Source organism: Amaranthus tricolor, chromosome 2 (assembly GCF_026212465.1).
Source record: "Amaranthus tricolor cultivar Red isolate AtriRed21 chromosome 2, ASM2621246v1, whole genome shotgun sequence".
Classification (NCBI taxonomy): domain Eukaryota; kingdom Viridiplantae; phylum Streptophyta; class Magnoliopsida; order Caryophyllales; family Amaranthaceae; genus Amaranthus; species Amaranthus tricolor.
Genome location: NC_080048.1, coordinates 11,155,962 through 11,170,227, shown reverse-complemented (window position 1 = coordinate 11,170,227; position 14,266 = coordinate 11,155,962). Strand labels below are relative to the sequence as shown.

General features: G+C 32.1%; 2 protein-coding genes and 1 non-coding gene across 3 annotated transcripts; 2 read left to right on the top strand and 1 right to left on the bottom strand.

Annotated features, from left to right (window-relative positions):
- The first annotated feature begins 830 nt into the window (after window positions 1–830).
- On the top strand, window positions 831–3,986 carry LOC130805508 (uncharacterized mitochondrial protein AtMg00810-like). The gene is made up of 2 exons (XM_057670282.1): window positions 831–1,824; window positions 3,871–3,986. The coding sequence occupies exons 1-2, from the start codon at window positions 831–833 to the stop codon at window positions 3,984–3,986; spliced, it is 1,110 nt and encodes a 369-aa protein (XP_057526265.1).
- Window positions 3,987–5,492: 1,506 nt separating this feature from the next.
- LOC130807067 (U5 spliceosomal RNA) lies at window positions 5,493–5,608 on the bottom strand. The gene has a single exon (XR_009040441.1). It is a non-coding gene; the product is annotated as a U5 spliceosomal RNA (small nuclear RNA).
- A 4,478-nt stretch (window positions 5,609–10,086) lies between these two features.
- On the top strand, window positions 10,087–12,455 carry LOC130806806 (dormancy-associated protein 2-like). Its single transcript, XM_057672008.1, has 2 exons — window positions 10,087–10,273; window positions 11,868–12,455. The coding sequence occupies exons 1-2, from the start codon at window positions 10,159–10,161 to the stop codon at window positions 12,332–12,334; spliced, it is 582 nt and encodes a 193-aa protein (XP_057527991.1). The 5' UTR covers window positions 10,087–10,158; the 3' UTR covers window positions 12,335–12,455.
- Window positions 12,456–14,266: the final 1,811 nt, after the last annotated feature.

The following is a 14,266-nucleotide window of genomic DNA, read 5'->3' as shown; positions in this document are numbered from 1 at the left end:
AATAGGGGAAGAGGAGATGGCTCACCAAGCTAAGACTAGTAAGGAAAGTGAAGAGGAGAATGAAGCTTGTGGAGATGGTGGAAGAGCTCAGAACCGGCTGGAAGGAGGTCCAGAACCGACTGCTTGCTGGCGGGGAAGATTGCAGCCCCTGCTGCTGGTGGCTGTTGGTCACGTGGGCGGCAGCTGATGGTGGTGAGGGTGCCGGCTGCTCACAGCTGCTGTTTGGGGTGCACAAAGCAGCGGCTGCTGCTGCTAGGTGGTGGAGCAAAGTTGGTTGCTGCTGTTGGGGAAGAAGGGCGCAGCCCTGCTGCTGGTGTTGTTGGCGGCTGGTTGCTGTGCGGGGAGGGGGAGGCGGCTGCTGGTGCAAGGAGGGAAGGAAAGGAGGAGAAGGGAGAATGACGGCTTGGTCTTGCGAGCGTTTAGGGTTTCATGGGTATTTATACTTCTTTTTCCTTTTTCTCTTTTTATTATTATTATTATTATTATTATTATTATTAGGCTTATTTTATTTATTTTTATCTCGATTTATTATCTTACGAGACCCAACTAAGAGACTCACCTTCGTGGGTTCACACATTTTAATAAAATAATCATTTTTATTTGAATCTCTTTATTTGAGAATCGTAACTATATTTCTAATATATATATAAGTCGACATTTAAATCCGTATGTGAAAGGAATTTATTAAAATTTATTCGGGAATAATTAAATAATAATTGTAAAATCTTTAAAAACCATTAAATATTAAATAATTACGTCATTAAAATCTCGGGGTGTTACAATTGGTTTTTCTAACAGTATCTTTGATAATTCTCTTTTTGTTTACCGTCATGGTTCTCATATTGCTTATCTCTTGTTGTATGTGGACGATATTATTTCTTACGGCTTCTTCTGATAAGCTTCGTCAGTCTATTATGTCCAAACTTAGCTCTGATTTTGCTATGAAGGAATTGGATCCTCTACATTATTTTTTGGGTATTGTTGTTACTCGTACTTCTGCGGCACTCTTTCTCTCTCAACAGCGGTATGCATCTGAGATTCTTGAAAAAGCATGCATGCCTCACTGTAAGTCTGTTTCTACTGCTGTTGCTACGTCTGGGAAACTTTGTGTTGATACGGTTTCTCCTTGTGATGATCCTACGTTGTATCGTAGTCTGGCTGGTGCTTTACAGTATCTTACTTTTAATCGACCGGATATTTCCTATGTCGTTCAGCAAGTTTGTCTATATATGCATGATCCTCGAGTTGAGCATATGGCTGTTATTCACCGCATTCTTCACTATGTCCAGGGTACTCTACACCACGGTCTGCAATTGTATCGCTCTCCTAGTTCATCTCTTTTATCCTATACCGATGCAGACTGGGGTGGGTTTCCTGACACCCGTCGCTCTACTTTTGGCTATTGTGTTTTGCTGGCTGATAATTTAGTATCTTGGTCCGCTAAACGGCAGCCTACTGTGTCTAAATCCAGTACTGAGGCTGAATATCGTGGTGTTGCTAATGCTGTTTCTGAGACTTATTGGATTCGTAACTTACTCCTTGAGCTTCACTGTCCTATTACTACGGCTACTATCGTCTATTGTGACAATGTTAGTGCAGTTTATTTGGCCGGTAACCCAGTGCATCACCAGCGAACTAATCATATTGAGATCGACGTTCACTTTGTTCGTGAACAAGTTAAACGTGGTGATGTTCGGGTACTTCATGTTCCTTCTCCTTATCAGATTGCTGACATTTTCACTAAAGGACTTCCTCGGGTCCTATTTGATGATTTTCGATCCAGTCTCAACGTGTGTCAACCTCTCGATTCGACTGCGGACACGTGTTAGAATAATATCTTTTAATTAATAGGATATTTTGTATAATCAATATGATTATGTAGATTATTGTGCAACTATTTAGTTTCCTAAATTATAGATTGTATTCTTGTATATAACATTATTCCATTTAATGAGAATGGCAACCAATCTATTCTTTCATTAGGAACAAACAATAGTTGAGTTTATTTCAGCATTTGTACCAAATAAGTGGGTTTATTAAAAAATAAACAATGATTGTGTTTATTTTCAGCGGATTAAGAAAAAATTGCTTTATTTTAATAATTTCCACTATTTCTTGATCACGCATGTTAGCGGTGACCGATAAGAATTGAACCTAGTTATATGCATTAGCAAGCTACGTGAGGGATCGGGGAGGTCTAACCCTCTTGTTAAAAATGTGATCTTTTGTATTTTTAGTTTTAGTCCCCTTATTAATGTATGATATATAGTTAAAACTAAGGGTGTTCAAAACTGGATACTGAATCGACCCGGATTTGGATATCTAGGTATCCAATTTTTCGGATACCTAAAAAAGTGATTAGGATTGGATCCGAATACCCGGTTTTATTAGAATATTTTTTTTTTGTGTTTTTTTCGTTCAACCATGCATTTTTATCTATATTTTTATTTTGGAATATTTTTTTTATATAAAATTCAAATACTAACTCTGTAAAAATATTTAGCTTAATTAGTTAAAAGACAAATTAAAAAAAATTAAAGAATAACATTATTGCTCATTGGTTTAAATTAAGGACAATCATAAAAAAATCCGCGGGAGAACGATTATATTAAGATTCAACTCAAGATTAGCTTGAGAGATACTATTATCATTTTATTTACGAAAACAGTATAAATAAATAACTAAAACCGAATATCGGATACCAATTTCCAAAAATATGTGATACGAATTCAATCCAGATTCAGTTTTAAAATTGGGTGCCCGATCCTAGTGGTAGAGTTGTTTCACATGTGTGGCGTATTTTACAAAACAACCAACCGACAATCCGGATGTTTTCTTATACACTTGTTAAATTTGTGAAAGTCAAAGGGTAAAGCCCATACTTTCATACAATTTCAGCAGAGGTAAATACTTTTAAAGTTTTTATACTTGATATTTATATTTTGTAAATCAAGAATGTATTAAAAATTCATTTATTGTGTTTTGTGAATACGTGTTAGGTGGTGGATTACACTAGAAAAACTTTGCAACCACAATATAGAGTAATCCCTAGGGACACTCTTAAACGACGCACAAGAAAATTATATGAATCAAAAACTTAGTAGAAATGTTTAAATCTTTTGATGGTAAGGTTAGCATAGCAACTGATATTTGGTCTGCTCTCCCACATTTACAACCTTATATGTGTGTAACAACACATTGGATAGATCGTAATTGGTTTATTCAGAAAAGAATAATTGTTTTTGAGTTAATGCCCGAAAGACATACGGGTGATAACATAAAATATAGATTAATAGAGATATGTAAAGAATGAAACTTGTTAGATAAGATATTTTGTTGTCCTACCGATAATGCAACCGCCAACATTAAATGCATCGAACTTTTGTACAACGAACCTGCTTTTAGTTTTATACTTGGTGGTAGATTATTACACATACGTTGTTGTGCTCATATTGTTAACTTATCTTGCCTAGCAAGTACTAAACAACTAAGTGATTTATTAAATCCCATTAGATTATGACAGGTAAAGAGAAGATAAAAGGAATTATGTGACCATTATCAACTAAAAAAAGTATATTAGTCATTCGTTGGGGCTCAGCCCATGATTTTTAAAAAAGGCTATTGCTTATCGTCCGGTTATAACACAACTGTATATTGAGTATACGGATAGCCGTATAAGTGATGAAACATGAGAACTAACTTTAGGTGTACAGAAAATATTAGAAGCGTATGCCCACGCAACTAAGATTTTTTCATATGTTTACGAACCAAACGTTCACTTAGTAATAAGTGAATGTATTACTATTTTTTATCATCTTCTGAAACATTCGCATAATGATACTAATGTATTTTTAAAGCTGATTTTTGCAGATATGATGGACAAATGGAAGACGTATTTTACTGATTTTTCTTTCATTTATGGAATTGCGACAATTTTAGATCCATGTTTTAAGACGAAAAATCTTACTATATTAATTGGATTTTAGTACCAATCATTAGATCGTCTGCCTAATGATGTATATAATTATGTTGAAAATTATAAAAAGCTTTTAGCGGAACTTTATGATCACTATTCTAGTGTATATAACCCAAGTCGCGATACGTTTAGGCATGCTAGCGTCTCGACACGTCCCACTTATTATAATCTCATAATAGCTAACATAATAAGCCAAGATAATAGTTTTGTAGGACCATCTTTTTCCTCACCCTCGACTTCATATTTAAAACATAATTATCTTAAACATCACTTTGAACCAGGTAGTTATAATATTTTAGAATTGTGGAAAGAAAAATCAATAAAATTTCCCGTATTATCAAGAATTGCAAAGGATATCCTTTCAATTCCTACTTCTACTATTGCATAGAAGTCTACTTTTAGTGCAAATAGAGGAGTTCTAGATGAAAAGAAATCTCATCTTGCTCCACATACTATTCAAATATGCAAGGAGAGTTCCCTAACAAGAGTAAGTAGCCTGAGACTAACCTTCTAGTACTGGTACATGCCCCCCACTCAAAATTAGTATAAGTTTGAAGGGTAAGCTTATCACTTCCTTTTAGGATAATCCCTTGGCCACTTGTAGAATGTATATACACCAAACCAATCTAGGCAAGTAATTTGTAAAGTTGTACCCAACATCCTTTTATATTCCTCTCTCTTTTGCTCGCTTTCTTAGTTTCTTAGTATGGGATATATTTCTCTTCTAAAATAGTATGAGATAAGTTCCAACATTACAAACTAATTTCCATTACTAGAGTGTATATAGTGATTATTTGAGGTATTAGTGATCATATCTGAATTCTCCTACATTATTAAAAAACACATTTAATTAAGCATTGGCTTGCGCAACCAAATCAATCTCCTTTCGCTCCCCTATTGTTTCTCAGCCTCATGTCTTACACTGCCACAATAAATCACTCATAATTTGTTGCATGTTAGCGTATTTAGAATAATTGTGTAGCATATTGAAAAAATTATAAATAGTTTTTCTTTGATGTCTATTTGGTAGAAAGAAATGAAGAATGATCGTTGGTGCTATACGATATAGACTGAGTTCCTACAAATTGAAGGTTAGAAACTTTATCTCCTGATAAGCTCTTTCCCATAAGAAACTCATATCTGTATTTATTTAGTATTTAATGCACAAATGGAGTCCCTGTAGCCACAAAATGTGATAACAGTCTCATCCAATTTCGAAGATGGTAAGTGCAATGGAGCTCAAATACTTTAGCCATGATCCCTCTTAACGACTCATTGAACAAATCGATTAAGTATGTTTCTAATTCATATCTTCTATTTATACTCATTATCTTAATATAACATTGCATATATCCATGCCCATTCGCATTGAAAGAGTAGATGAATACTTTTTGTACAATATTGGGTATAAAAATGTGAATACTTGTACAAATATTGGTTTTGAAAATATGACACCATATAAATACATTAATAAAATTTCTTAACATTAAACTAACTTTTACTAGTCTTGTTTGGGATTTCCTTATTAGGAACTCCCTCCAAAAATAAACGTATGCCACTATATACAGCGAGTACACGGTATTCTTTAGTAAAAGGCGAAAGAATAGTTCGCTTTGTGCTCACTGCGTGGCTGCATGGTGATGACAAAAATCAAAATAGTTATTTATAATACTGTCAAGGCTTGCACCTATATTCCTGACTGATATGGGATAATCACATTTCCTTGGCACTTGATGGCTGTTACTGTTTTCACCAGTATGCAGCATAAGAATACCTTTACAACATGTTTCTTAATACCTGATATCTTCCGTTGAGAAAATCTGTACCTGATAATATTCGTGTAACAGAAAAAACGAAGAAAACAAAGGATATATCGCTTTCGAGATTAGTCACGTGCAGGCTTGACAAATTCCAACAAAAATATTCACTGGAAAAGAGTTTCGATTCAGGTCCTCAGGATAATAGTTTCCATTAATATAAAGCTAGAAGCGCTCTTAATGCTGAGTTGGGAGTAAATGTATTTTAAAGCTGAACTCGTCTTCTGTGTGAGAAGTCGGTATTTACTTTAGCTAACATCACAAGCTGCTGATTGATTGCTTACTGTAGTGTGGCTCTAAATGGACACCAACTGTACAAGTGTTGTTTACGATAAACAGTGAGCAGTGTCTCATTGAAATCCCAGGAAGCATAGAAATATTGATTCAAAAACATTTTGTATATCATCTTGAGCGCATATTTTTGGTTAACCTCCTACAAATTGCAACTTTCATTTGTGTTCATTCGAGTGGAGATCAAGTCCTTAACTTAAGCCATGATCCTTCTTGACAAGTCATTGAACATAATATTTCTGACAATCTTTTCTTTATATATAAGCATTGAAAAAACCTGAATGGGGTCCCATGGAGTCCCTGAGATAATCAATGAATTCTGAACTTCCTTTATAAAGCAAATTCTGACATAGCAAGCCGTTTTCTCCACTGATGCAGCCAATCCTTCTCCCTGATATATCTGGCCTCTAAACTATTTTAGGGACAATTAGCTCTTTAGAATCGTCTTGTTGAAAAAGACTAGTAGCACATGAGACAAATTCAGATTATTTCATCGTTCGTACAATACGTGTGCCGTAAAGTCTTTAACTAAATAATGTCACACGAACGCTGGCCCCCATCGCAGAAACTTTGGTACTTTGGGGAAACATTACAGGTGCATCTCCTGGAGGGCAATAGGAGGCAACCTACCGAGGCCATAGGCCTTCCTGATCGTGCACTGACGCTACCCAGTTAGTAAGTCACTGTCCTACTGATATGGTTTTCCTATTCCTCTCTCGTTGGCTCATTTTGCCTCCTCTTTGTTTTGGAACAAGATCCAACCTTCCATGACTGGATTGTACATTGTTCTTGAAGGTATACATGCTCCTATGGGATCACACTTGACACAATTGAAGAAGTTGAATTTTGATGATAATGAAGCTTACCAGTTACCATTCTTGTTGACAAAGGAAGATTTGACAGACATACATATTACTAACTATTATCCTCTGCTTTTGTGTACTAGACTGTAGCTTTATGCAGATAAGTTTTTGTTATATTTGTCAAAACACTATAAAAAAATTCTTAAATGAGACGAATTCATGGTTAGACCATCTCTATTGAACTGACTTATGTACATTTAATGTGTTAATGTGATCACTTATAATTTTTAAAGTGATCAATTTGAGAAATGAGCTAATTATGAGTTCGTTTCAGGGTGAGACGATCTCATATAAAACAAGCTGAAGACTATAACCTTAGATTAAATAGGGGTCATGCGCACGTAGGCCCTTCAACCACAGATTATGACCTGCCCCTCCTTGAAAAGCAATGGAGGTAAGTATATTTGTTAGATTTAGGCATCCTTTTACATTCATCACACTTTTGCTTGCTTTATTTAGTTTGGGCAGAATCCAACATTGCAAATTGTTTTCTAGCTTCTACTAGTCATGTTGCAAGCTCCTTATGACATTATAAGGTACATTGTACTAGTCTTGTTGGAAGCTTCCAATTAGGAACTCCCTTGAAAAACTCACGTATGCCACCATATGCAACGACCACAAGGTGTTCATTAGTAAAAGGCAACAAAATAGTTTTAAAAATATAAAAATTAATATCATGGGAAATGATATATACAACTCTAAAGGTTGTATATAAAAAGGAATATTATACCACTATATTACTATATTTACAACAATTCTTATTTGAGATCGTCTTTTGTAAAAACGGCTCTCAAAAGCCCAACCCAAATCTAATTTATGTTAATTTTAAAGAAAAATTGACGCGCGTGTGTAAGTGTAATGTGAAAACTTACATAATATATTTGGAGTTATAACAACATTTATTTGGGGTTATAACATAATATATTTGGTGTTATACCGGCATATATTTGAAGTTTATAACATAATTTATTTTGGATTATAACATAATATATTCTAAGTTATAACAATATATATTTGAGGTTATAACATAATATATATAGGGTTATAACAACATTTATTTGGGGTTATAACATAATATATTTGATGTTATATCAGCATATATTTGAAGTTTATAATATAATTTATTTTGGATTATAACATAATATATTTGAAGTTATAACAATATATATATTTGAGGTTATAACATAATATATATGGGGTTATAACAACATTTATTTGGGATTATAACATAATATATTTGGTGTTATACCAGCATATATTTGAGGTTTATAACATAATTTATTTTGAATTATAACATAATATATTTGAAGTTATAACAACATATATATTTGAGGTTATAACATAATATATATGAGGTTATAACAACGTATATTTGTGGTTATAACATAATATATTTTGGGTTATAACATAATATATTTAGAGTTGTAACAATGTATATCTGAAGTAATATATATATATATATATATATATATATATATATATATATATATATATATATATATATATATATATATATATATATATATATGGAGTTATAACATAATATATTTGGTGTTATAAAAATAATATACCCCTAAACACAGACCATTATATACCCAACTATACATTATGTTATAACTCCAAATATAATATGTTATAACCACAAATATATGTTATTATAACCTCATATATATTATGTTATAACCTCTATATTGTTATAACTTCAAATATATTATGTTATAACCCCAAATAAATTATGTTATAATCCTCAAATATATGCTGGTATAACCCTAAATAAATTATGTTAGAATCCTTAAATATATGCTGGTATAACACCAAATATATCATGTTATAACCCCAAATAAATGTTGTTATAACTCCAAATATATTATGTGAGTTTTTCACATTACACTTACATGCGCGCGTCAGTTTTTTTTTTAAATTAACATAATGGGTTAGGCTTTTGAGAACGGTCTTTAGAAAAGATGGTCTCTTAAGAGAGAGGCCGTTAAATTGATGAATTTTTCTATTTTGATTTAATTCTCTCGCAATTATTAGTGATAAGATTCTCTTGAAGCTTATTGACTTGAAGAAGATGAAAAGACAAGTTGAAAATGTCTTATACTGTATTACCCGTAATTACTCTCATCATCATCATCATCATCATCATCCTACCTAGTATATCCCACTCATAGAAGAACTATGGACAGGATCTGGGGAGGGAAGGACGGCGGTAACTCATACCCATAAAGGAGAGCACGACCAAAGGAGTCCCCCGGCTCGAGAAATATAGAAGACGTAGCTATACGGGAAAAATAAAAAAAGATAAAATATAAAATTCATATAAATAAAATAAAAAAGTAGAACCAACTATAAAAAAGAACAAAAACTAATAATAAAAGAAACGAGAGAAGCAAGATAACAAGAACACTACAAGGTAATCTAAGAGAACAGTCATATTCTCTTGAAAGCTTAGTACGTATATATGTTATTAAAGTAAATTTGTTCATTTTTATTTATAGGCCTGAAATTAATTGTTTAGAAAATGAATTTAAAATAAAAAAAATTAAAATAAAAAATAAATTAACAAATGCACATAATACTAATCAATTAAAATGTGAAGTAATACTGAAAAGCAATTAAATACGAAAAGTCACATATACAACCGCATGTAATGATGTGCAACCACAACTAACATACATGTTATTGAGGTGACCAACAAGTAAAAATCATTGGTTAAAACTTGTGTTTTAAGTTGAGTCGAATGAATGAATGAAATAGTTGAAGAAGTATGACCTATGAAACTTTGAGAGTCAACAGTCCAACCTCTTTAGAGCAATTGTTCCCACTGTATATTTTTACATATAAGACAAAATAAGCATTACTTTGAGCATGAAAATCAAGTTTGAATATGAACATGATTGTAGATCGACCATGAATGCAAGTTGAGATTATCAATTATTAAGAAGCGTTTATATTGAGCACATGAAAATGAGGCTGGATGCATTAAATCTAAAGATAGACTTATTCAAATTAATGCATTCACAATCACTTCAACACCTAACTGTATTTAATGGTCCATCATATCATTAATTCTTTTCAATTTATTCAATTTAATCCTTAATTAAGCCTTCACCAATGGCCTATATATATAAACTTTTGAAATCAAATCAATACACCCATTCATCAATTTTATACGCAAGTTTTGAGCTTTGCTGGTATACATTGCACAATGGCCTTGTCTAATACTTCTCTTCTTTTGGGTATTTTAGCTGTTGCTATTCTTCTTATAATGTCTTCGGACGTCGCAGCTAAGAAACAAATCACTTCTCAACTGTTTGTTAAAGGTAACTTTACTTACTTCTCTACTCGTATATATATTAATTTCTTAAAATGTTATCTTTTTGTTTCCAAAATAAAACTAATATTTACGGAAATTAACAAATATAAAAATTTGAATATATTATTTTATAGAATAATAAATTTGATAGAAAAGAGTAAAGACCATAAATATTGTTTAAAGAAACTTAATAAAAAAAATTTTAGAGATAACAATTATTTAAAAAATATTTTTATAAAATTAGTAGGAACTAGAGAAATATTTAGAGATGTTAAAATGAAGTTAGTTAAAGTTATATAAAGACTACAAGTATAATTAAAATTGTAATATAAATATAATGATTATTTATATGAATAACATATGAAACAACCCTAAAGTAACAGATGGAAACTGTAAAAAACAGAAGAGTACCTTTAAATAGAACAACAAAATCGTAATTCCTGTACAAGATACAACCGGCCAATAATGAACATATATAGTAACTTCCCATGTTTGTATATCGCTGAGTTTGTCTCCCCTTCTTTAATGTATAATAAAAGACAATTCAAATGTCAACTCGTTAACGAGTATAACTGTGCGATAATTTGTCACATATACTCATAGGCTAAGGCCAACAGGTCACAAACCCACAAGTAAAAACTAAAAAGTGTTGATTTGCATAGACCATATTTGATGGGGTTAACTCTTTCTCAAAATTATATGGAATTGTGATTATTAATGCTGAAAAAGTTTGATCTAAACCGCAAACCAAATCGGACCAAATTGTAATTTTAATAATTGGTTTTGTCTACGGTCTAAACGGTCTGGCTTTTTTAAAAAAATTATGGTATGGTCCCAATTTTTTATTTTACTTACTAGACCAAACAGCAAACCGCATTATAACAAAAAATCATAATTTTTTTTAAATAAGTTGCTATCTAGATATTTTAAGTTGTAGTTATTTTTAAATAATACTCCCTCCGTTTTCTAATGTTCTTTCTGTTTAAAATATTCTATTTTGGAAAGTGAAATTTGATTAAGATTTTAAAGACATATATAGATTATAAAATATATGCATGTGAGATATCGTTAGATTCGTCTTAACGTATGTTTTTTTATCATATATTTTTTATAATTTTTTATAATGCGTATTCAGAGATATTGAGGCTCGAAAATTGCTTTGAAAACTGTGCAAAAAGCAAATGGGAAAAAAAGGAACAGAGGGAGTAATATATACTTGAATAATGTTAATGCAACAACTAATTACAAATTATTATATTTATATAGGTGCGGAATATTTGTATAAACACATATATTAATTTGAAAAAAACTTAAAAAAAAAATCGTAAACCAGACCAGACTGTTGTAGAACGATTTGGTCCGGTCCGGTTTAATGATTCAAACAGTCCAATCCGGTCTGGAAAATTTCTAGACCGAAATTTTTGATTTGGTCCGATTTTAGTGTCAGACCAAACCAAACTGGACCGTATGTACAACTAGCAATTACCCACCAATGATTATATAGAAGTCTTTGACATGTTATTAGTAGAAGAAATGAGGACTTTGAATTACTATACATCTACATATGTATGCAAACTTACAGAAATCACCAATATTTACAGATACGAAGATTGTCCCCAAAGAAGAAGATTCCAAACAAGTAGGATTTATAGGAGGCATCTTTCCTGGAGGTGGAGGTGGAGGTGGAGGTGGAGGTGGGGGTTATTCTGGTGGAAGTGGAAGGTATCCCGATGGTGGTGGAGGAGGATATCTTGGAGGTGGAGGGTACCCTGGTAGAGGAGGAGGGTATCCTGAAAGAGGAGGAGGTTACCCTGGTAGAGTAGGAGGGTATCCTGGAGGTGGGGGATATCCTGGAAGAGGAGGAGGGTATCCTGTAGGTGGAGGGTACCCTGGAAGAGGAGGGTACCCAGGAAGAGGAGGGGGGTCTCAGGGAGGAGAAAACCCAAGAGGTGGAGGTATAAATTGCAGTTTAGGATGCTGCTATCGCACATACTTTAGTTGCACAGCGTGTTGTTCTTCTGCGGCTGAAGCAGCTCAAAAACATGCTGTAAATATCCCTATTAACTAGAACAAAGTTTGTTGTTACATTACATGTTTTGAGCACATGGAGTTTTTAATTGTTCAAGTATATGGTGTATAATAATTAATTGTATGAACATCAGATTGAAAGTTTATTTTTCTTGTATTAATTGAGGAATGATAATCATATTCATCTTGCATTTCAATGTTTAGGATCAAATGTGGTAAAGACTAGTGGCATTTAAACCTTGATACCGAATCAATTTAGATCCTAATATCTAAATATCAGGGTTTTTTGGATAGTAAAAATAACCATGATTCAGTTTCAATCTGGTTAAATCGGATATCTAGAATTCGGATATCCTATTTACTCCTGAATCGATTCAAATCCTACTATAAGGTATCAGGTTTTATTGGATGGTAAAACCATGAATCATTTTCAATTTGGTTATATTGGATATCTGGAATTTAGATATCTTGTTTACCCCGAATCAGATATCGAATATTTGATTTTAAAAAAATTCCTTCCTTTATGTTCTAAACTTTTGTACAAACAAACATTTAAGTTTATTTTCTTTCTTTCTTTTAATCAAATTATTTTTTATACTTTGAAAATGAAATTATTTTGGCAATGGCTCAATGTTCAAAAACCTAGATTAATTAGCAATTGATAACTTATGTAACTTAGTTACAATTAATAAATTTGGAACACTAGAATGAATTTCATTTCTAGTACCTTCAACCAAATATACTTCAAAATCTAGTCCAAAGCTTTTAGCTTTTCGTTGTCTCTTACTCCATTTAGGAATAGGATCAACATTTTGTTGTTCATCTAGTTGTTGATTTTCATCAAGTACATCTAAAAGTCAACCTTGTTGATTATCATCAACATTCACATTCATACTTATTTGTAGATTTCTTTGTCTACTCAATGAAGAATATCTATTTTCATCAAAAATTACATCTCTTGACTCAATAATCGAATAAATTGATATGTAGTCATTTTGGTCTATTACATAAAACATATTAGTTTTGCTATAATAACACAACCTATAAGAATGCATTATATCCCTCGTTCACCGAGTTTCTTTCTTTTGTTACCAGACAATCTTACAATGGCCTTACAACCCCAAACTTTAAGATAACTTAAATTTGGTTTTTTTTTATACCAAAGTTCATAAGGAGTCTCCTTTATTTGTTCTCGTTGGAACCCGGATAAGAATGTGACAAGCCGTCAACATTGCTTCATCTTTAAAATCCTTCACTCAAGCTTGAGTAAAATTACATGGATTTAACCACCTCTTATAGAGTACGATTTTTCTCCTTCGCCACACCATTTGACTATTCATTACTATTTATAAATAAATAGTGATTTTCCTTATTCATTGATGCATAGTGGTTTAGCTTAGTTGGCATCCCACATCATCAATTATTGCCACTTCATCACATGATACTAATTTATTTTTGACAATACAATTTGGGTTTTAACTAAATGGTAGAATTACCATAATGAGAAGAATACAATTATTAATTGACAAAAAAAATACTTTTTTACAATCGTTATTTTTCATAAAATCTAATATATGCAAACTATTAACGTCAAACTCAAAAGGGTAACTTGGGGGTATGCGTGCGTAGCATGCGGGCCCCTAACTAGTATACAAAAAAGGATAGTATGCTGTAAATAGTTACTTTTCTGTGTAACATAGCGACTTTTATAATTAAGTGTTTTTGACTCAATTATAACCTTATAACTTTTTTTTACATTATTAAAGTCATGGGTGTAGAATGCTTCTTATTCTTCTCAAATTTTAATCTATAATATATCATTTTTTATTATACTGCTTAATAAATTATTATAATATTTGACTTTTCATCAATTATTTATAAGGAATAATAACACATTAAATTCTAAAAAAAAATTTGCAAACTAAATTCAAAGCATAACTCCTTTAAAAACAACAACTGTAGTTGAAATGGT

What these genes read in the sequence shown, in the direction of transcription:
- LOC130805508 (XM_057670282.1), top strand. Translation starts at nt 831, where the DNA reads ATGGTTCTCATATTGCTTATCTCTTGTTGTATGTGGACGATATTATTT. An exon ending in CGATTCGACTGCGGACACGT is followed by an intron (nt 1,825 to 3,870) that starts GTTAGAATAATA and finishes TGATTTTTGCAG; the next exon opens with ATATGATGGACAAATGGAAG.
- LOC130806806 (XM_057672008.1), top strand. Translation starts at nt 10,159, where the DNA reads ATGGCCTTGTCTAATACTTCTCTTCTTTTGGGTATTTTAGCTGTTGCT. An exon ending in TTCTCAACTGTTTGTTAAAG is followed by an intron (nt 10,274 to 11,867) that starts GTAACTTTACTT and finishes CAATATTTACAG; the next exon opens with ATACGAAGATTGTCCCCAAA.